Source organism: Ovis canadensis, chromosome 1 (assembly GCF_042477335.2).
Source record: "Ovis canadensis isolate MfBH-ARS-UI-01 breed Bighorn chromosome 1, ARS-UI_OviCan_v2, whole genome shotgun sequence".
Lineage (NCBI taxonomy): Eukaryota > Metazoa > Chordata > Mammalia > Artiodactyla > Bovidae > Ovis > Ovis canadensis.
This window is the reverse complement of record NC_091245.1, coordinates 71,422,008-71,443,935: the sequence shown is the minus strand read 5'-3', so window position 1 is coordinate 71,443,935 and position 21,928 is coordinate 71,422,008. Positions and strand designations below refer to the sequence as shown.

The window sequence follows — 21,928 nt, the reverse complement described above, 5'->3', positions numbered from 1 at the left end:
TTGGATTGCTTCCATATCTTGGCTATGGTAAGTAACACTGCAGTGAACACAGTGGTGCATAATTTTTTTCTAGTTAGTGTTTTTGTTTCTTCAGATAAATATCCAGGAGTGAATTGTTGAATCTTATGGTAGTTCTGTTTTAAATTTTTTGAGAAGTCTCTGTACTGTTTTCCACAGCCTCTATACCCATTTACATTTCCATCAATAGTGCACCAGGAATCCCTTTTCTCCAACTTGTATTATCTGTTGTCATTTTGGTAATAGCCATTCTGATTGGCGGAGAAGGCAATGACAGCCCACTCCAGTACTCTTGCCTGGAAAATCCTATGGATGGAGGAGCCTGGTAGGCTGCAGTCCATGGGGTCGCTAAGAGTCAGACATGACTGAGCGACTTCCCTTTCACTTTTCACTTTCATGCATTGGAGAAGGAAATGGCAACTCACTCCAGTGTTCTTGCCTGGAGAATCCCAGGGATGGGGGAGCCTCGTGGGCTGATGTCTGTGGGGTCGCACAGAGTCAGACACGACTGAGGTGACTTAGCAGCAGCAGCAGCGTTCTGATTGGTGTCAGGCGATGTCTCATTGTGGTTTTGGCTTACATTTCCCTGATGATTTGTGATGGTAAGCATCTTTTCACGTGCCTGTTGGTCATCTATTAGGTCTTATTTGGAAAAATATTTATCTTGATCGTCTACCCATTTTAAAAAGTCAGGTTGTTTGGTTTTTTGCTCTCGAGTTGTATGAATTCTCTGTATATTTAAAATATTAACCCCTTATCAGATATATTGTTTTTAAATATCTATTTAGCAGGAGCCCTTTTCATTTTGTTAATAGTTTCCATCATTGTGCAAAAGATTTCTAGTTTGATGCAGCCCCATTGGTTTTGCTTTTGTTTGCCTTGCCTGAGGAGGAAAAAATTATGAAGACTGATGTCAAAGAGTGCACTGTCTATGTTTTCTTCTAGAAGTTTTTATAGTTTCAGGTCTCACATTTTAAGTCCTTAATCCATCTTGAGTTTATTTTTGTATGTGGTGTGAGAAAGGAGTCTCATTTGATTCTTTTACATGTAACTGCAGTTTTCCCAACACCATTTATTGAAGAGGTTGACTTTCCCCCACTGTATATTCTTACCCCCATTGTCGTTGATGAATTGCCCATAAAAGCGTGGGTTCATTGCTGGGCTCTCTATTGCATTTCATTGACCTCTGCCTGTTTTTCATCACCTGTTCTTGACCAGCCTTCAAACTCTTTCTTTTTCTCCCCACCCAGTGACAAGGAAGCTGCCACATGGAGGGCAAGAAGGCAAGCAGGGTTCCAGGCAATAAGTGGTTACTGGACACACGCTGTGTGCCAGTCCAGGGCTAGGCTCTGGGAGCTAGAGACTAGTGAGCCGTGGCCTCTGGCCCCCAGGAGCTCAAGCCTGGCAGAGAGCCTTGGCCCCACTGTGCAGTGTGTGACGGGGGATTCCCTGCCCCCTTGGATGGAATCAGACTAATTCAGTGTGGCCTTCAAGGCCCTGCCTCCTTGTCCGTCTCTCCTCTAGCCTCTCCCCATTCACCAGCCTGGGCTCCAACCAGGCTGCACAGTGGCGCTTACAGAGGGGTTGCTGTTTCTGGACCACAGGACGAGAGTACGGAGGAGGGACGTAAGAGAATGTGTGTCTGGGAAGTTGGGGAAGGTCCCAGTGACCAGGGCCCTGGTCAGTGCACCTCAGAAAGGGAGCTCACGGCCAGATGGAGAAGGGCATCTCTGGCCTTTGGATTTTATCTGTAGAATACCGTGACCCTTGGGAACATGTGGACCCTTTAAATCAAGTCCAAACAACTTTAATGCCCCAAATCTGCTGACTTAAGGGCCTCCTTGGTGACTCAGTGGTAAAGAATCTGCCCATGTTGCAGGAGACCTGGGTTCGATCCCTGGGTCAGGAGGATCTCCTGGAGAAGGGAATGGCGACCCACTCGGGTATTCTTTCCTGGAGAATTCCATAGACAGAGGAGCCTGGCGGGCTATAGTCCATGAGGTCGCAAAGAGTTGGACACGACCAAGCTACTAACACTTTCATGGATTCCACCGCAAATAGCAGTGCCCTTGTGCATTCTCCCCATCAATGAAGCCTCTGCCGCTTATTTCTGGAGACCCACAAAGATGTGTCCACTCATGTATCCATACCTTCTCGTGACCTGGGCCTTCTATCGAATTCAGACCTGGCTCCCAATATGAGATATCAGTATACGGCCAGGGTGGTGCTTTAGCTCACGGGGCTGTGAGAAATGTAAAGTGTTCAAAGCTCAGGAATCTGGGAGGAGAGGGCAGGATGCATGTCTGTGTCCCTTATGGACCAGGTCTGAGCCCTGGGAGAGTGCAGACCAGATGTAAGAAGCCCGTCTGCGGGGAAGAGGGGTTGGGAGAGCCTGTGACTCATGTCAGCCCTGGTGGGGCACCCCTTGACTAAAGTCCCTGAGCAGGAATTATAGAAGTCTGTGGTTTTGTAGGCGGCGGTTGTACCACTGGACCACGGAGATAGGGAAATTGTCAGGAGGCGATTGTGAAGGTTCAGGGAGAACAGGACAGGGTAACTTTCATGGGGATTAGAATGGACCTTAGTGAGAGGGAGAATCAGGAATTGCTTGATCAGTGGAAGCCAGTTCTGAGGGTTCTCATGTGAGTAATGAGGGGAGAGAAGGTGTCAGTGTCTGGGGGAGGGGGAAAAGAGCAGGCTTTCCAGAGAAGATGAGTTCTGTTTATCCATATCGACATCTGAGCTCTGAAGTGGATTCTGGTAAATATCCTACCACGGCATCAGCTCTAAAGGCTGGAAATGGGGATCTGGGCATCATCAGCACCTTTCAAAAGACTGAACTGGCCTTGTGCCACTAACCCCAGCCCCTTCCAGTCCCTTCTGCTCACTGCAGCCAGATTGATCTGTCTAAAAGCATCTCTTTCTTTGTACCTGTTGCCATCCTGGGCAGAAATTGTCAACAGCCCTCACTGTCTGGAGTGCGGAGGTCTAAGCCCTCAGCCTGCAGTGCCCCTCTGTCTGATCTGTCCTATCCCCACCTTCCTGGGTCAGGACTGCTCTGGTGACAAGTGACAGGAGTCCAGTGCAAACTAACTGAGGTCACAGGGGAGTTTACAAGTTGATGTAATCCCCTGGGGTTAGGGACACGCATGCCGCTGGACACTTGCATCTCTTGCTCCTCTTCTCTTCCCACAGTGATTTCATTCTCCCGGCCCAGTCTCATCCACACTGTGGGTCAAAAAATGAAGCAACCTCCGTGCTTCCAGTCTCGTGATGTTTTCAGAGCAGGTGGGGTGTCGTTTACTCAGTTCACGTAGGAAGATTCCAGGAAGAACTCTGACTGGGCCAGCTTGGGTCAGCCAGCAGTGGCCAGGGAGGTAGGTCTGGACCACATACTTGGAGGAAAGCTAGAGCTCTCTTGGCGAGGAGAGAAGTGATGTTGTGACCGGATGTCTCTGCCTGCTTCAGCCCTCTCCACCCCAACCAGAACCTCTATCTGATAAAGCCCAGGTGCTCTTAGCTCAAATGCCCAAAGCACTCTCCTTCTTCTCAAGTTTTACCCTCAAGGGCCAACCCTGATATCCTATCCTCTCCTTCTTCCTCCCTATCCCATAGGGAGCCCTTTTGTCGCAGAGGAAAATCAAAGGATCAACAGGTGGTGTAACTTCCCCCAGACTAAGGAGCTGGAGGGGCAGGGGTAAGAATTCAGTGCTCAGGGATGTGTTGACCATTCCCTGTGTCGGCTTCTAGGAGACTGTGCCCTCGTGAGGGTGGCCCCAGGCTTCACTGCCCGCCAGCAGCCTGTGCTGTGCTTGGTCACTCAGTTGTGTCTGACCCTTTGCAGTCCCATGGACTGTAGCTGACCAGGCGCCTCTCTCCGTGGGGATTCTCCAGGCAAGAATACTGGAGTGGGTTGCCATGCCCTTCTCCAGGGGATCTTCCAGACTCAGGAATTGAACCGGAATCTCCTGCATTGCAGATGGATTCTTTACCAGTTGAGCTATCTGTCAGTGGCCCCACGATGGCGCCTCACAATCTTTTCCTTTCCACACACAGCTCCCAGCCTGGGGACATGGTCTTTCCATGACCTTGCACAATTTAAAATTCTGTGGGAACTGGGAAGCTTTTCTTACAGGCAGGGAGAGAGTAAAATAAATATTAATTATAATGCAGATGCCATCTTTTTCTAATCCTCTCAACTGTCTCCTACACACAAATGAGCTGCTCTGGGCTTTTCCCACCCATTGCAATTGCGGTACACACACCTCCCTCATCCCCTCCCCCCCGCCCCCTCCTCCCCCCTCACACACACACTTACGAACAAACGCAAACCTCCTGAGAGGCTGGGTCCCATTGTTATGCCTGATTTGAAATGCAGGATCACACATCACACAGGCCTCTCAAGACCCGAGCTGTTCCTCCCCTGGCTGGACCAGCTTTTCTTCCTCGAACTGTTGAAATGTAGGTTTCCTAGTTAATCGAGGTTCCCAGCACGTCGGCGGAGCTGGCTCTGTGCCTCCAGAATGTGTTTTCCAAGCATCTCCTGGGCTCCAGCTGTTCCAGCAAGTCAAGACCAGACTTGCCTGCCATGTGAGGCTCCAGAGATGTGCATTCCAGATTAGAGTGATTTTCAGAGCCAACCTCAGCAAGCCAGGACTGGTCCTGGCCACAAAACTGGACCACCTGGGGCAGGTGGACAGTGAGGTTCTTAAGAGGACTGAAGTAGACAGTGGACACGTGGACGAGTACCAGGCTGCTTTCCTCCCAGATACCAGCTTGCCCTCTTCATCATAGCTGTGCATCAGACTGTAAACATCTCAAACATAAACCTTCCATTCTAGTTAACCAGAATAGTGTTCTGATATGTCTATAAAAACCATTAACAGTGCTGTCTGTGTACCACGGTGAAAGTGCTTCACAGATATTGATCCATTTCATCCTTATCAACCTCTCATCATACATTATTATCCTCATTGTACAGACCGGGAGCTCTACAGAGAGGTAAAGTCACTTGCCCTAAGCCACACAGCTGGTGAGTGGCACAGTGGCCTGGGGATGTACTGGGCAGGCTGGCCCGAGCTCTTAAAGGCTGTGATATAACATTCATTGGTATTAGGGTTATGGAAATGCCAGCAATAGGAAAGTAGTAGTTAGACTCAGATTTCCATGAGAAGCAACAATTATAGTAATTTATGAACTTTCCAGCTACTCTTCAGCGTGGTTGGATAGTTGTGGACCTCATCCATTCCTTCCTTTGCCGTAGTTATCAGCTTACCTGCCTCTCATCTCAGACCCCAATGCTAACGACTGGGACCAGATGAAGTTTTAGAAGTGGAGCCATGTGAGTGGGTAATTCTGACACAGTAGTTACTAAGCCCTCTCTCCCCCTCTCCCTCCTTCTTCCTTTCCTTCCTTCCTTCCTTTTCTTTCCTGATCAAGGTATGCTTATTACTTAATTTACGTACACAGCACATTTTCTTATACCCTTCCGTCCCCCTCCTGAAAATAAGCAACTGCTCTCAGATCTCTGATGGATCCAACTCAGGCAAGATGTGGAGTAGAAGATGTATGTCCAGACTGCATCTTACTGTTATGGGGGCTGTGAGTAGGATTGGTCCCTAGAATGAACCTGGTAAGGCTCGTGGGCAGAATGTTCTTGATCCAAAGCCTAGCATCTTCCCTCCCTCTGGAAGTTGTGCCCCAGCTGCTGTGTGTGGAGGAGTTCAGGGTGGCCAGAGCCTCTGCTGGTGCAGAGAAACCCAAGTCCCTTGTCTCTGGTCTCCCCTACAGATAAGAGGCTTGAGAGACAAGGAATCAGACTTGTCTTCTTGGAATGAAGTTCAAAGTTAAGCACAAATGGAGAATCTGAGCCTGAAGAAAAAGTTGTACAACTATAAGGTGGTCATTAGTAACATCTATAGCATCTGTTTGAGAGACTGATTATTCCTGATTATTTCCATGCTGTCTCTGTCTGGCAGTTGAAGAATGTAAAGTCCAAAGGGCTGGGGAGCAGTGCGCTTCTGTCCAGTGTAACCCTCCTGAGAGCAGAGCTGAAGTTACACTTGCTTGGGTGTATGGTACCCACTGCAGACTGAGAATGACTTGCGTCCAGCCAGTCTTTGAAACACAGTGAATTCAGAAGATGTGTGTGGAAACACATGTGAAAGAGCTGGAAGAGATCAGCCTGGAGAGAAGGCTGTGGGGACTCACCCAGGTGTGAAAGATGTGCTGTGTCCTCCCTATTTTCCCAAGATCGGAAGCTGTCGGAGGGCTTGGACCTGCCCCTCATTCAGTCTCTCACGCTGCATTCTCGGCTGTGCACAAACTGTGTATGAGGGACAGCTTCTCTCATCTAGGCTCTGCTTAGAAGGTAATTTAAGGAAGGGAGGGAGGATTCATTAGTAGTATCAGTTAGAGTTTCAGAGGACCATGCAAATGGGAGAAAAACCAGGGGGTTCAGGATGGGGGACACATGTACACCCATGGCTGATTCATGTGAATGTATGGCAAAAACCACCACAATACTGTAAAGTAATTAGTCTCCAATTAAAAAAAAAAAAAACATTGCTGAGATACTATTGTGTTACCTTGAATCACTAGAATTTACTTCGTAGCCAGTAAGAGCCCCAAATTATCGATGGCGGCATTTCAGAAGAAATTTCAAATGCCTGCCGGATGGGAGCAGTTACATGGAAGGGTGCGCCGTTAGCAAAGGTTCTGATGTCTGGGGGAAGCCATCTGAATTCGGCCAAGTGTCGCAGGTCTGGTCCCCAAGGTTCTGTTGTCTGGGGGAAGCCATCCGAATTCTGCTAAGTGTCGTGGGTCTGATCCCCAAGGTGTGCAAGCAGCAGTCACAGTGCAGTCAGATGGGTCCATTTTGCCAAACTTTCTTATATGGTCACCCCTCACCACCCATGGGGTTGCTAGCTGATCAAAATATTTACCCACAGTGGCAAAATCAGAGTCACCAAGGTCAAGAGTTCATAAAACAGGCACTTGAGAAAAATAAAATATATGATTAAAACTACAAGTGAAAGTTCTAAAAGGAATCCTTCCTCCAAATAACCACTGTTTCATCATGAGGGTGATCAGTCACCTGTGGGTGACTTTTTTTTTTTTTTTTTGAGAGTGGCATGAACTTTTTTGTTGTTGTTTGTTTGTTTGTTTTTTATTTTTTAAATTTTAAAATCTTTAATTCTTACATGCATTCCCAAACATGAACCCCCCTCCCACCTCCCTCCCCATAACATCTTTCTGGGTCATCCCCATGTGGGTGACTTTTGAATCACCTCTTCGGTTGTTTGGGAGACACTGCCCACGTCATCTGCTGAAGCAGACGCTCCCCGCAGCCCACCTGGCTCCTTTTAATGCGGTGGAACCAGCCCTCACCAGCTGGAACTAAGGAGCCCTTTGCAGTTCTTGCTCACTGTGGCTCTGTCTCCCCCCTCCCCTCTCCCCTCTCTCTCCCCATCTCCCTCCCTTTTCCTCCTCCTCCTCTTTTAAAATACAAGTCTAGACAACTGTATAACCTCCTGACTTTTCACAAATTATGCAAGAGCTTAAGGGCTTGTTTTTTGAAGTCTGGTTTCTGTCCCAGATTATTTGAGAGGGTCAGTCTTTCTGATCTTCTCTCTCTAGGTACCTCCCTAGAGTGCCCTGCCTCTCGAGTCCATAGGGGGAAGAGAGCAGTAATTGTGGACTTTCCTCTAAGGACTTAGGACAGAAGTTAACAGAGCTGATTTTATATTTTTGGTAACAAGTGTGAACAATATTATCTCAAAACCTAGAGTAAAAGATTGTCATGTATAAAATGTTAAAAACAACTTTGATATTGATGAGATGCTGAGAAGGAGAGAGAGGGTGAGGGTGATGGGGCATGGCCTGGATGTTGGGAATCAGGGAGCAAGGGGAATGCAAACAGAAGTATGGCAATAGCTTTAGGGGTTAGGGCAAATACAGCTTCAGTGGAGGGTTATGCAGAGGATGGGAGCTGCTGGTTGCTGCATTTTCAGGGCTCAGGACAAGGGATTTAGGCTGGACATACAGATTGCCAGGATGGCTAAATAGAGGCCTGGGTCACAGTATCAGCCAGGATTTAACTCAGCTGCTAGTGACAGGAACACTCAAAATAACAGGCTTAAAAAAGAGAGGTTACATGGAAGACCTGGAAATGGGCAATCCAGGGCTGGGGTGTTGGCCTTACTGCTGTGAGGGACCTGGGCTTGTTCAGGCCTTCTGCCTGCCCCACCCTCACCCCAATTCCTGTGGCTTGGCTTCTTCCTCATGGTCCAGGATGGTGTTGCAGCTCCAGCCATCACATCTCAGCTTGCAAGTCCCACCAGTGTGGCAGTTTATCCTTCTCTGGCCAGAACTTGGTCATGTGGCCGCACCTCCCAGTAAGAGAGGGAGATTGAGGACTATCATCCTGTAGCTGTATGGCAACACACCCAACTATAACAGGGTTTCAGGTAATTTGAGAGGAAATAGAACTTTCATAACTAAGAAAAGCCACAGGCCTTCTTCATCTTGGGTTATCTGTTCATTCAGTGAGTAGGGGGTACCCCACGTGTTCATGCACTTCTCGAGGGCAACAGCGAGGCAGGCAGATGGGCTCTGGTCTCGTGACGCTGATTATCTAGCAGGAGGTGAGACAGACAATAAACGCATAGCACATGTGGCCTGGTTGACAACCTACATTCTGTACTCAAGTCTTCCCCAGGAGCTCTCTTCAGATGTACCTGTACATAATTAATGATCGAAGCCGACAGTGTCAGACATCACTGCTAATGCCTGCGGGCGCCATGGGCAGCCTGCATCAGCATCGCTTTGATAGGAATTCAGCTCATCCATCAAACACTCCCAAGGGCCTGCACTGTGAGGAGTGGAGGGGAAGGGGAGGGGAGAAGTAAATAATTAGTAAGCCAGATCCTTACCTCGAAAGCAGCCGGGGACGCATTCTGCTGCCAGCGCCCTCATGGGTTGAGGATAAGAATCCAGCAGTAAAATCCCAAGTCTTTTTCTTCTTCTTTTTTTTTTTTTTAAATTTTATTTACTTTCTTTTGGCTGTGCCAGGTCTTCATTGCCGTGCGGGCTTTTCTCAGCTGCACTGCTCCAGCGTCTCATTGCAGTGGCTTCTCTTGGCAGAGCGCAGACTCCAGGTGGCGCAGGCTTCGGTGGTTGAGGTCCTGGGTTCTAGAGCGCTAGCTCAGTAGTTGTGGCACGTGGGCTTAGTTGCTCTGCGGCCTGTGGGAACTCCCTGGGTCAGGGATCAAACCTGTGTCTCCTGAACTGGCAGGTAGATTCTTTACCACTGAGCCACCAGGGAAGCCCCCAGGTCTTTTCCTTGAGTAAAGGCAGTTTGGGGGCTCTTTCCTTGCTAAGGTGCAGGGCAGAATGATGAGGATAGTTTTGTGAGTCCTACAGGCTTTTGAAGCCAACCTGGGAAAATTGAGAAAATACAAGGACATGCGCATGACCTTTTCCTTCTTGTATGACCTTCAGCCATAGTCCCTGAGCCTGGTTTTGCTAGGAACCCGGCAGGTGTCCAAGTTCAGTTCATATGTTGTAAGTGGGTGTGGGTTCTAAATTAAACCCCAGTGAGCGCTACCCACCCAGAACTCCTGTCCCGGCCGCTGGACAAAGACCTAGAGATAGTGATTCTCAAACTGCCTGAAGGGAAGAGTCAGTTCTTTAAGTTTCAATTTCCAGTCTGTTATTAAAAAAAATATTAGAAAAATGAAATTAAAATCACATACAAAACACAAACTCCAACTTCTGTTAGTAGATGCAGGAGACATTACTCTGTTCAATTGCTCCAAACGTTTCTAAAAGCAAACTCAGTCCTGAACTGGAGTTGGCCAGTAGCAAAACATTCAGGTCATTAAGGCAGCACTTTGGACAGTGTTGTCCCTCCAGGGCCAGGTGGGGACTGTGTCCTTCCCAGCTGTGTGTCAGGACAGTTCAGAAGGAGAACGAGGAAGCTCCCTAAGCAACTTTGATGTACCTCATGCCCCACACATCTGTTTCCCTGCTGCCCCCCACCCTGCTCCCCACGTTTTCAGCTGCTTCATGAGCAGAGCAATAAAAGGAGCAGCTTGGCTAACTCTGCTGTCATAGTCCCTGTGTGCAGGTGAAAATTTTACTGCACACTTGCAGCCAGAGAAATGAAAGGTCACAGCTAATTGTAATCATTATCCAGGCTCCCCTACCTGACCGGGGCTTTGGGGATATACTGCTTTGATAGCAAAGCAGCTGACTGCAAGGCTGTCTTCTCTGGGTGGCTGGCCTGGGCTCGCCAGTCTGAGCAGGGTGGGAAGGTCACTGGTGACTGGGGACCCTGTGTTGCAGTTCTCCAAGGAGAGGCACGTCATGGACAGGACCCCTGAGAGGCTGAAGAAGGAGCTGGAGGAGGAGCTGCTGCTGAGCAGTGAGGATCTGCGCAGCCACGCCTGGTACCACGGCCGCATCCCCCGACAGGTACCTGCCTGCACGCAAGGTCATGTGCCCAGGGCTGTTAGGAGCAAGCTCCAGTTCAGCCCAAACGAAATAATATGAAGTGGCTTGCGGTGACTTAACGTAGGCCCGTTTCTAAGGAGATCTTGGGAAGAGCTAAGGTCAGAATTCAAAGTCCATTTGCCTGTGGCCAGTGAGGGGATGAAGGAAAAGCAGTTGTTCTGCGGTCTGTAAACACGGGCCCAGCGGGAGGCAGCCATGCAGGGTGGCACCTCGGGGAATATGAGGGCGGGCTGTGGTTCAGCTAATTGAACTCCTGGCCAGCTGCCTGCAGCCTCATAGCCTGTGGAGCCTGCTTCCTTCTTAAGGCCGTGGTTTAATTTCAGGTGAAAAGAGGGTATCATCAGGGCAGGTAACCCAGAGAAACAGGCCGCCTGTGCCCTAGTGGGGCCGGCAATTATTCATTCTCTGCTGCTGCTAAGTCGCTTCAGTCGTGTCCGACTCTGTGCGACCCCATAGACGGCAGCCCACCGGCTCCCCAGTCCCTGGGATTCTCCAGGCAAGAATGCTGGAGTGGGTTGCCATTTCCTTCTCCAATGCATGAAAGTGAAAAGTGAAAGTGAAGTCGCTCAGTCGTGTCTGACTCCCCTATCCGGCCCCTGGCCCAGAAATGGGGAAGACGAATTTTACCCGCGACCACAGACTCATAGCCAGAATATACTTTGTGTGATTGTCCTTTGGGTCCTAGCCATGAATAATGTTTTTGTATTTAATAGTATAGAAATTGAAAAATAAGTGCAGAATTGAGGTATAGAATTTTCCTTGAGTTTTTATTGTAACATGATCCGACCAGTCAATCACTCAGGACCACAGGACAGGACGGGGGGTGGGGGAGGGGGGTGGGGGGGGAGGGGCATCATATTGTGCATGGGTTTTTTTTTTTTTTAATGTAGCAGATTCTCAGCACCATCAAAGAAATAATTCTTATTTCAACTTTGTTTTTCTTCTTTTAGCTTAAAATTGATTATAGAAAATAGAATAAAAAAGAAGCAAATTAAACTCTCACCCATGATTCTCCCTTCTGGAGATAACCACTATGAATATTTTGATATGAATCCTGCCAGACTTTCCCAAATCAAGCTTGAGCTCATTTTGCCTATAACTCAGCAGCCCACTTTCTTCCCTTAATGACATAACCTGGGAATTTTCTCCTGCTCTGAAATGTTGTTCTCAACCAGCCCCCACTGTCTGCACCCATTATGTGTTTGCTCCACTCTGTATTGGGCACTCTCCCAACACCTTTAAGATAACTGCCACGGTCATCACTATCATCATTTCCTCAGGCTCAATTCCAAGAAGCGGAATTTCTGTGTGAAAACATTTTTAAGGCTAAGATGCAATTTTAAGGTAACCATGGTAACATACTATTCTGAGCTAGCTGATCAAATGTTGGCAGGTCCTGGAAAACTTGTCAAAGTTTATAAATCTGATGTCTGTCATCACCATCATTCTCCTTATCATAATCATGAAATTAGTTTCCCACTTGCCATGAGTATAAATTTTCAGCTATACATCAGCTAGGTTGTATATCTAAAGACTGTAACAATAATGATGGTCATTATAGTTAACTCTTAGGGCTTCCCTGGTGGCTCAAATGGTAAAGAAACCACCTGCAATGCAGGAGACCTGAGTTCAATCCCTGCATTGGGAAGATCTCCTGGAGAAGGGAATGGTTACCCACCCCAGCTTTCTTGCCTAGAGAATCCCATGGACAGAGGAGCCTGGCAGGCTATATAGTCCATGGGCTCGCAAAGAGTCAGACACGACTCTGACTAACACATACACAGTTAACGCTTTACTCCTTTAAATCTTTATAGCTACTCTGTAGGAGATATTATCCTAGTTCACAGATGATGTAACGGAGTGTAACTTGTACACGTAACTTGTCTCACAGAAGAGCCAGAATGCAAACCCAGGCAGACTAGCTATGGGAACAACCATTCTAGGACACAATTTAAATTCTCCTTTTGTTACAAACTTCAGTATCCTTATAGCTAATGATTTTTTTAACATCTACTATGTTCCAGTCACTGTACTAGTGCTTTGTGTATATTACGTGGCGGTGGTTTAGTTGCTAAGTCGTGTCCAACTCTTTGCGAAGCCATGGACTGTAGCCTGCCAGGCTCCTCCGGCTGTGGGGATTCTCCAGGCAAGAATACTGGAGTGGGTAGCCATGCCCTCCTCGAGGGGATCTTCCCAACCCAGGGATAGAACCCAGGTCTCCTGAATTACAGGCAGATTCTTTACCAACTGAGCCAGCAGGGATGCCTCAGATATTATGTATGCGAATATATAACCTTCCCAATAACTCTGTGGGATGAGGCTAGCCACTTTGTTCCAGGCCCACAGAATAATCGGTGTGCCCAGAGCCACTCTCAGAGGTCTGGTTCTACTGTCCCTGGCTTCCACCTCCATGCAGACCCTCCTCCTCCCCACCCACCAGGCCTGGAGAGGGGTTTCTTTGGAGAGGGCTCTGAGGATGACCCATAGATGACAACCAACATCCTCCTCCTCCAGGTGTTGCAGGGAGAGAAAGAATCAGACCCACCAGACACAAATTTTCTTATTTAGTTTTATCACTTCACATCCTTCAGGTCTGCATAGATGTCATCTCCTGATACCCTCCTAACTGTATTTAAAAGGACAGCCCCCATCCCAATTTACTTTTCCCTTAACTTTACAACATCTGACATAGCATACCTATTCCTTTTTCGTCCTACTAGAATAGAAGCTCTCCAGTAAAAACAGAAGCTCTGAGCCAGTGGAGGCTCAGCTTCATTCACTATATAAACGCAGAGCCTGCAAGTACTTGGCACACAGCTATTGCTGTTCAGCCACGTCCGACGCTGCAGCCCCAGAGACTGCAGCATGCCAAGCTTACCTGTCCTTCACCATCTCCCAGAGCTTGTTCAAATTCATGTCCATTGAGTCGGTGGTGCCACACAGTAGGTGATCAACAGATAGTTCAAAATGAATGAATGAGTCTTCTCAGAATTTGACAAAGAGCCGACTGAGGAAGAAGAGACATTATAGCCTTGTCCGTAGTGGAGCTAAGCTTGCCTTGCCTGTTCCTCACTCACCATTCTGTCCCAAAGGTGTCAGAAAACCTCATGCGGCGAGATGGTGACTTCCTGGTTCGTGATTCTCTGTCCAGCCCGGGAGACTTCGTCCTGACCTGCCAGTGGAAGAACCTCCCTCAGCACTTCAAGATCCGCCGGACAGTGGTACGACTCAGCGAGGCCTACAGCCGCGTGCAGTACCAGTTTGAAATGGAGAGCTTCGACTCCATCCCTGGCCTGGTGCGCTGCTATGTGGGCAACCGGCGGCCCATCTCGCAGCAGAGCGGAGCCATCATCTTCCAGCCCGTCAACAGGACGGTGCCCCTGCGTTGCCTGGAGGAGCGCTACGGAGCCTCCTCCCCAGACCGGGCCCACGAGGGCAGCCTTGCAGAGGGGAGGCCGGACGTGGCCAAGAGGCTGAGCCTCACTGTGGGCAGCACCCAGGCCCGAGAGCAGGGCTTGCCCAGGGGCAACCTCCTCAGGTGAGTCGGGGCCTCCTCGGGTGGTGTTGGGACCATGGGGGCACTCACCTGGCCAGGGCCAGCTCTGCTCAGCAGACAAGCTTCCCATGGGAGCAGAGGAACAATGAAAGATGTTAATGGAGCTCCAGGTATCACTGGAGTCGCTGACACTGACATTGCGCGGTTAGTTCCCAGTTGTGCTGTTGCTTCAGTCGCGTCCGACTCTTTATGACCCCATGGATCAGCCCTTCAGGTTGCTCTGTCCATGGGATTCTCCAGGCAAGAATACTGGAGCGGGTTGCCATGCCCTCCTCCAGGGGATCTTTCCAATCCAGGGATCGAGCCTGCATGTCTTAGGTCTCCTGAGGCAGGTGGGTTCTTTATTACTAGTGCTACTTGGGAAGCTCAGTTGCCAGTTGAGTTGGTGCCAAAAAAAAAAAAAAAAAATGGTGCAGTTGCTGAGGAAGGGGAAGGCCAGGAGAGACCGTGTGAAGGAGGTAAGGATTCCGGCTGGTCTGAAAGCTAGGGGACATCTGGATAGATGCTGCAGAGGGGAGGGTGTCCCCCTGGAGGGAGGGGACTCGGACAGAGCCTGAGTTGCAGAGTTAGAAAAGGGCAAGCGTGGCTCAGAGTGCGGAAACTGGAGGAACTGGAACAAAGGGTCTGTCCATGCAGGGGGCTGACAGAGGGAGGTTTAGGGAACTGACCCCACCAAATCAGGGAGGCTTTCATGCCAGACTGAGGGGTTTGAGGAGCCTCAAAGACTTAACATGGGGAATGGAGTGTCCTGAGAACAAGACAGAACGGTGATGTGCAAGAAGGGTGAGAGGGGAGAGGAGCAGGAAGGCAGCTAGTGAGCTATGAAGGATGAGGCTATGCAGATGGAATAGCAAGGAAAGTCAGGAGGCTCAGATCCAGGCTTCCTGAGACCTCTGCTTGTGGGGAAGTGGAGACGGGCAAGTCAGATACCAAAGGAGGGACCAGAGTGGGTCAACTTTGGAGGAAAACCAGTTGCTCCATCCGAGATGCGACTGTGGGCTTGCAAAGGGCCAGTGTCCAGCAACAGCTCTGGAGTTAGGGAGCAAAGTTAGTCCTGAAAGCTTAGATGAGGACTTGATCCACACAGAAAGGGTGTTGACTAGGTCAGAAGAGATGAGATTCCTAAGACAGAAGATTTTGAGAGCCTGGGGGCTGCAGGCTGACCCTAGGGGGATCTTGGAGAGAAGAGTTCAGAAAACTGAATGCTGGGCTAGCCCCACCGTCGATTACAAGTGACATATCCTGGGTTAATACAGGACTTGTCTCTCAGGCAGTGAGGAGTCCTTGTGCGTGTTATCTAACTGCGAAGAAAGAAAAGTTGGCACGAGGCTGTGCATTGTATTTATTTTAGACTATGGAAATGATGTTAGAAAAAAAGCAAATTCAAATGATTTTCTTATTTGAGTTCAAAATGGGTCAAAAGCAGAGACAACTTGCAACATCAACAATGTATTTGGCCCAGGAACTATTAATGACTGTACCGTGCAGTGGTGGTTCAAGAAGTTTTACAAAGGAGATGAGAGCCTTGAAGATGAGGAGCACAGTGGCCGGCCATTGAAAGTTGACACCGATCATTTGAGAGGATCTTCGAAGCTCCTCTTACAACTACGTGGGAAGTTGCCAAAGAACTCGTGCTCTGGTTCTTCCGCACTTGAAGCAAACTGGAAAGATGAAAACCCTTGATAAGTGGATACCTTGTGAACTGACCACAAATTTAAAAAATTGTCGTTTTAAAGTGTCATCTTCTCTTATTCTCTGCAACAACAATGAACCATTTCTCAATCCGATTGTGGTGCACAACAAAAAGTGGATTATATACAACAGCTGACGACAGCCAGCTCAGCAGTTGGACTGAAGAGAAGCTCCAAAGCATTTCCCAAAGCCAGACTTGCACCAGAAAATGGTCATGGTCACTGTTTGGTGGTCTGCTGCCAGTCTGTTCCATTTCAACTTTCTGAATCGCAGCGAAACCATCACATCTGAGAAGGAAGCTCAGCAAATCAACGAGATGAACCAAAAACTGCAACAGCTGCAGCCGGCATTGGTCATCAAAAGTGAAAGTGAAATCACTCACTCATGTCTGAGGCTTCTCCGTCCCTGGGATTCTCCAGGCAAGAACACTGGAGTGGGTTGCCATTTCCTTCTCTGGGGGATCTTCCCAACCCAAGGATCGAACCCCAGTCTCCCGCATTGCAGGCAGATGCTTTAACCACCAGGGAAGCTCCATTGGTCATCAGAAAGGGCCCAGTTTTTCTCCACACCACCTGACCATATGTCACACAACCAACACTTCAAAAGTTGAACGAATTGGGCTGCAGAGTTTTGTCTCATCCACCATATTCACCTGACCTCTCACCAACTGACTACTGCTTCTTCAATCATCTCAACAATTTTTCGCAGGGAAAATGCTTCCACATCCAGCAGGAGGCAGAAAATACTTTCCAAAAGAGTTCATTGAATCTCAAAGCATGGATTTTTATGCTACGGGAATAAACAAACATTTCTCCTTGGCAAAGAAACATGTTGATTGTAATGGTTCTTATTTTGATTAATAAAGATGTGTTTGAGCCTAGTTATAAGATTTAAAATTCACAGTCCAAAGTTGCAATTACTTTTGTACCAGCCTAATATTAAAACGCTATCTTCTGTTCTTTCAGGAGTTAGGGGTTGGTTGATGAACTAATGAGTAGGGAGTTAATATGAACAGAGCCAGGGTGACCCACAGAACCCCTGCTAGGAACAGTGCTGGGAAGGAAGGCCCTTGGTCTACCCTCAACAACCTGAATTTAAAATACAAAAAAAAAATTTCAAGATAAAAATGAAAGAAAAGCTTAGAAAGTCTCCATGTTGATAACACAAAGCTAACAGAGCCACTCTTGGGGCTTCTCCTTTGAAAGCAGAGCTCGCTAAGCCTTATCACACTTGGCATAGGCTGCAGGTCCAGAAAGACCTAGATGTGGGGGCGGGGTGCACTCAACACGGAAGATGGCTGGAAGCCCTGCCCCTCCGCCCGCCAGTGGCTCCCCACATTCCCTGACGTCAGGCCAGATGGTTGCCCCCCCGCCCTCACCCCCCGCCCCCCCCCCCCCCCCCGCCCCGAAAAGGTGTGCGCTCGGCCAGGTTACATTCCAGGCCAGTGTGTGACCACGGAGTCTGACTGCTGGCTGGGAGCACTGCTTAAATATCGCTTCACTGAAGCCACTGCCTTTTGGAACTTGCCCTCTGCCCTGCCTTATCTCTGAGGGGTTGCTGGAGTTTGGGGGCTGGTTTTTTTTTTTTTTTCCCCTCTGGTTGTCTGCAAAGGTAGGAAAGAACTTTCATAATTTCTGTAACATAAGTTTGGGGGTTGGGGGTGGCGACTAATAAAGTTCATTACCATTCGACTGGTGCAGTACCTTCTGTTTTAGCTAACGGGAGATTCTGTTCTTTGGTGCTAATTAGAGTAATTCCTGATCTGAACAGGCAGGGTTAGAGCCATGCTGGCGAACTGTGTCATTCGGGTCTGCTGGGCCCGCTTGCCCTGTGCTCCCCAGTTAGAGAAGCTGCCAGTCTGAACTGGCAAGGGGCAGAGCCATGCTGGTGAGTTGTGTCGTTAGGGTCCACTCTCCCTGCGATGCTGTGTCCTGTGCCTCCCAGCTTGCTTGGTGACCCCACGGCCCTTTCCCCGACTCAGCCTGAGGAGGCTGGCTGGGGGATCCCCCAGTGGGGTCCTTCTGAATGGGTATGCCAGCCTCCCTGGGCAATCCTGCAGGTTATTTGGGGGACGGTGAACTTTCCACTGAGATGGAAACTGCCCCACAGCCTCCTTCCTAACTGTGACACTGTGAGGCTTGGTGGAAAATGTGTTAGTTATACAAGACATTCCTCCTGGGTCTGTAATTTCAGGCGCTGTTGAAAGTACACATTCCAACTTATCAGATTTTCCTGAGAGTATCTTGAAACCTTTACCCTGCTCTGCTTAACAGGATGGAAAGACTCAGAAGCAGCAGCCTGGGATCTAACTGGATGGGGACACGGCAAGGAGCCCATGGCACAGTCATGTACTAATCAGTAATCAGTGATTTCCTCCTCCAGCCAACATTCCTTTACTCTTAGGCTATATGGGAGCACTCTCATTCTGAGCAATCTTTTTCTTTTTTTAAACTTTCCATGACGTTGCCTAAAGGTTTTACGACTTAATGACATGTTTCTGCCCTATTTGTCTTTTGCTACAGAAATAAAGAGAAGAGTGGGAGCCAGCCAGCCTGCCTGGATCACATGCAGGACAGAAGAGCCTTGTCCCTCAAAGCCCACCAGTCAGAAAGTTACCTGCCAATTGGTAGGTCTTTGGGGATTTGGGGGGAAGAGGGTGACGGTGTTCCCCTGATTTTCTGCAGGTTATCTCCCCTGCTCCATCTGGTCACCTTATTTGGGAAAGACATAAGACTCCACATCTGGAGGCTGAGGGGTTCATAGGACTGTATCCAGATGCGAATCACTGAGCTGGGTGCTGTGTGTGTGTTACTCAGTTGTGTCCGACTCTTTGCAACCCCCTGTACTCTGTGTGTGTGTGTGTGTGTGTGTTAGTCACTCAGTCATGTCCAATTCTTTGTGAGCCCATGGACCAGATTCCTCTGTCCATGGAATTTTCCAGGCAAGAATACCGGAGTGGATTGCCGTTTCCTTCTCCAGGGTATCTTCCCAGCCCAGGGATCAAACCCAGGTGTCCAGCATTGCAGGCAGATTCTTTACCATCTGAGCCACCGGGAGAGCCTGGTGCTTAATGTGTGCTAGCTTTATAAGCCTCATAAGAAGCCTTAAAGGTGAGCATGGTTATCCTCTTTTTGGTGAGGAAACTGAGGCATGGATATAATTGACCTGTCTAGATACATCTATCTAGTAAGTGGTGAAGCCAGCATTTGAACCTAGGTTTCCTGACTCTGAGCCCAACTGCAAACTACTGGTCATCATAACAAACACACCTTCCCCTTAGTCTCCTCCCTGGGAAGAGAGAGAATGGGTCAGTCCTGGGGCTCCTGGTGGAAACCCCGCCTCCTCTCCATTCTGCTGTCACAGCTGGAAGAGTGAGATGGTGTGGGATGTGGGGGAACCAGGTAAGCAATTGTGTTAATAGACAATGGGATTGTTTTTCATTATTTTTGTAACGGACCTCCCTTGGGGAACCACAGGGTGATTTTTCCTGTCACCGCTTCATAAACTACTTGAAAGTGGGTTTTCTCAGCATCTTTTTCTCCCTTCCCCATGTGTCTCTATCTCTTCCTTAAAGCTGGCAGGATCCACTCTGGCTCTGAGAGTGACTCAGGGCCCTCCTCCTTTTACACTATGTGACTAAAGACTTGATTCTTACGGCAAGGTTAGATTACTCACCGCCCTCCGAGCTCGATGTACTTCCCGGTTTGACTGTATAACTTTCTGTGACCATAAAATGGCATTGCTGCCCAGCTGTGGATAGTCACCAGGATTTAGAATTCCCCAAGAAGTGGCGTGGGGCCACCTATGCCCTTGACATGCTCTTGACTGCTCTAGACCAGACCTGCAGTGGTCATACTGGCTTTTTTTTGTGGGTAAAAATAAAAACCCTAGGGTATGAATTGAGGGCCAGAAGCTGTCACTCGGATTTTGTCTGTTTTCTGTTTTCCTCACAGCTGAGCTTTTTCTGACCCTCTGTTATCCTCCACAGGTGGTAAGCTGCCCCCTCAGTCCCCAGGTGTGGGCACAAGCCCCTGCCCAAACTCACCAGTGTTCAGGACGGGCAGCGAGCCCACTCTGAGTCCAGCTGTGGTGCGGAGGGTCTCCTCAGACGCTAGGCCAGGGGAGGCGCTGAGGGGCTCAGACAGCCAGCTATGCCCCAAGCCGCCCCCCAAGCCCTGCAAGGCACCCCTGCTCAAAGCTCCCCCATCTCCATCTATCTGGCTCAACTCTGAAGCCAACTACTGTGAACTGAACCCAGCCTTGGCAGCCGGCTATGATGGGGCATCTAGGCTGCCCTTCTGTGCCCAGGACAGCTACGTGGAGTTACTGACAGCGAAGCAGAATGGGAGGCTGGGCACCCGGAACTCTGACACCAGCTACTTGATCCTTGATGATGATGACAGGACAAGGCCTTGGAAGCTGCCACCAGCCCCAGGGGACACAGGGCATGAGGACCAGGACACATTTGTGATGCCCCTACTAGAGACCACCTCTTCATTCAAGCCCAATGACTTTGAGTCAAAGCTGCTTCCTCCTGAGAACAAGCCCCTGGAAACTTCGATGCTGAAGCGTGCAAAAGAACTGTTCACAAACAATGACCCCAAGGTCATTGCCCAGCACTTGCTCAGTGTGGACTGCAAGGTAGGTGCGGAGGGATTTCCAGATGCTTGGCAGGGGGTTCTGTCTGGGCCTCGTTCTGCCTTACCTTGTGACTTGTTTGCTCATAGGACAATGGAGATGATGACCTGGGTGTGGGATTTATTGAAGGGGTGGGAACCCAGGCTGTGACAACCCTTGCCCAGGCAGGAAACTTGTGAAATTCACCTGGGACAGAAGGATACAGGGCCACCCAGGGCCCTGCTCTCCTCCCCCAACCCCTGCCGTGCCCTTCTCCCAGCTTGTGTAGATTTTCAGTTCTCCCCCTGCCTCAACTCCATCAGAACTGGTGAAGTCAAGTCCAAAAAAGGGTAGATTGTAGATGAAAATGGAATTTCTGGAGTAGCAGAGACTTCGTGGTTTTTATTTCATTATATGCCACATGTGTACATTATATACTTATTTTTATTGTTATGAAAATGGTCTTTAGGGTAAAATTTTTAAAGTTACTTGCAAATATAAAACAATTATAAAAGATATTTTAGAAAAATTACACAATACAGATTAGGAGAAAAGAAAAAATGAAAACCACACAAAATCCAGTTTCTTGGTGATCACCGTTGCTAACATTTGTCCCGCCAATAGATGCGTAAGTAATTGCATGCATGTCTCAGCTTACCACAGAAATGCCACAGGCCTATGCACACCACTTTAAACCTTTTCTGTCTTTCATGGAACAACATAGCCTGACTGTCTTTCCATGTGACTGTATAAACCTCTGTTTATATCAACATCATTTAAAAAAAATTATCATTTTTGATGCATTTCTTTTAGATATGGGTGGCTTTTGTTCATAGCTGGCCCCAAGACAGCCTCATCCTTCAGAGAGTAATTTCTCAAAAGCAAGCATTTAAGGCTGGGGTGTGCTCAGCCCACCCCTCAATATAAGGAGAGAGATCCCTTCATTTGAGCAACAGATGAGGCCTTAGATTTAAAGCCCTTTTTCATTTGTAGCTCAGTGAAGTCAGTCAGCTTCAAAGGTCAGGGCTTATTGAGGAACTGGTTTTCCTAAATAAATTTCCTGGGTCATGAATCATGGCAGGAAATCTAATCTCTAAGCATTCCCCAGGGAGTTCCTTGGTTGATGGCGGCTCACAGGATGCATGGGACCTCCCAAAGCTGTCTTGAGGAATATTAAGCAGGCGCTGGCTGTTTGGGGGCGAACAGCCGAGAGGCTGCCAGGAATGGGGCTGTGTTGGAGGAACAAGGACTGTCTGTGTGGTTCACTGGGTGTCCTTGGGCAGGGCCCCAAGTGGTCAGATAATTTTCCTTGTTAAGACCTTACCTCATTCAGAGGGAGCTAAACCTGTTTGGACAGGAAGAGGATTTAGTCTCCTGTTCTAGTTAGTATGAATAGACCCTGGATCTGAGACGGCAGAACCACACCAGCAGGCCAGGAGCCTGGTGTGAGCCTGTCTGAGTTCTTGGTGGAGGAAGCTCCTTGTAGGAACATGGGTCTGGGTTTACAGAACAGCCTAATTTCTGGGAGGA

The 21,928-nt window shown here is 48.7% G+C and overlaps 1 protein-coding gene across 3 annotated transcripts in view; it reads left to right on the top strand.

Annotated features, from left to right (window-relative positions):
* The window catches only part of BCAR3 (BCAR3 adaptor protein, NSP family member), a 131,399-nt gene that overhangs the window by 89,628 nt on the left and 19,843 nt on the right, over positions 1 to 21,928 (top strand). For 2 of the 3 annotated variants that reach the window (XM_069598187.1, XM_069598196.1), the window contains 4 exons: positions 10,366 to 10,494; positions 13,626 to 14,071; positions 18,304 to 18,407; positions 19,770 to 20,422. In XM_069598187.1, coding sequence (XP_069454288.1) covers positions 10,366 to 10,494; positions 13,626 to 14,071; positions 18,304 to 18,407; positions 19,770 to 20,422 — 1,332 coding nt within the window. Of the gene's footprint in view, positions 1 to 10,365; positions 10,495 to 13,625; positions 14,072 to 17,115; positions 17,393 to 18,303; positions 18,408 to 19,769; positions 20,423 to 21,928 lie in introns of those variants that run through there. The other variant, XM_070292534.1, reaches the window with a different exon arrangement.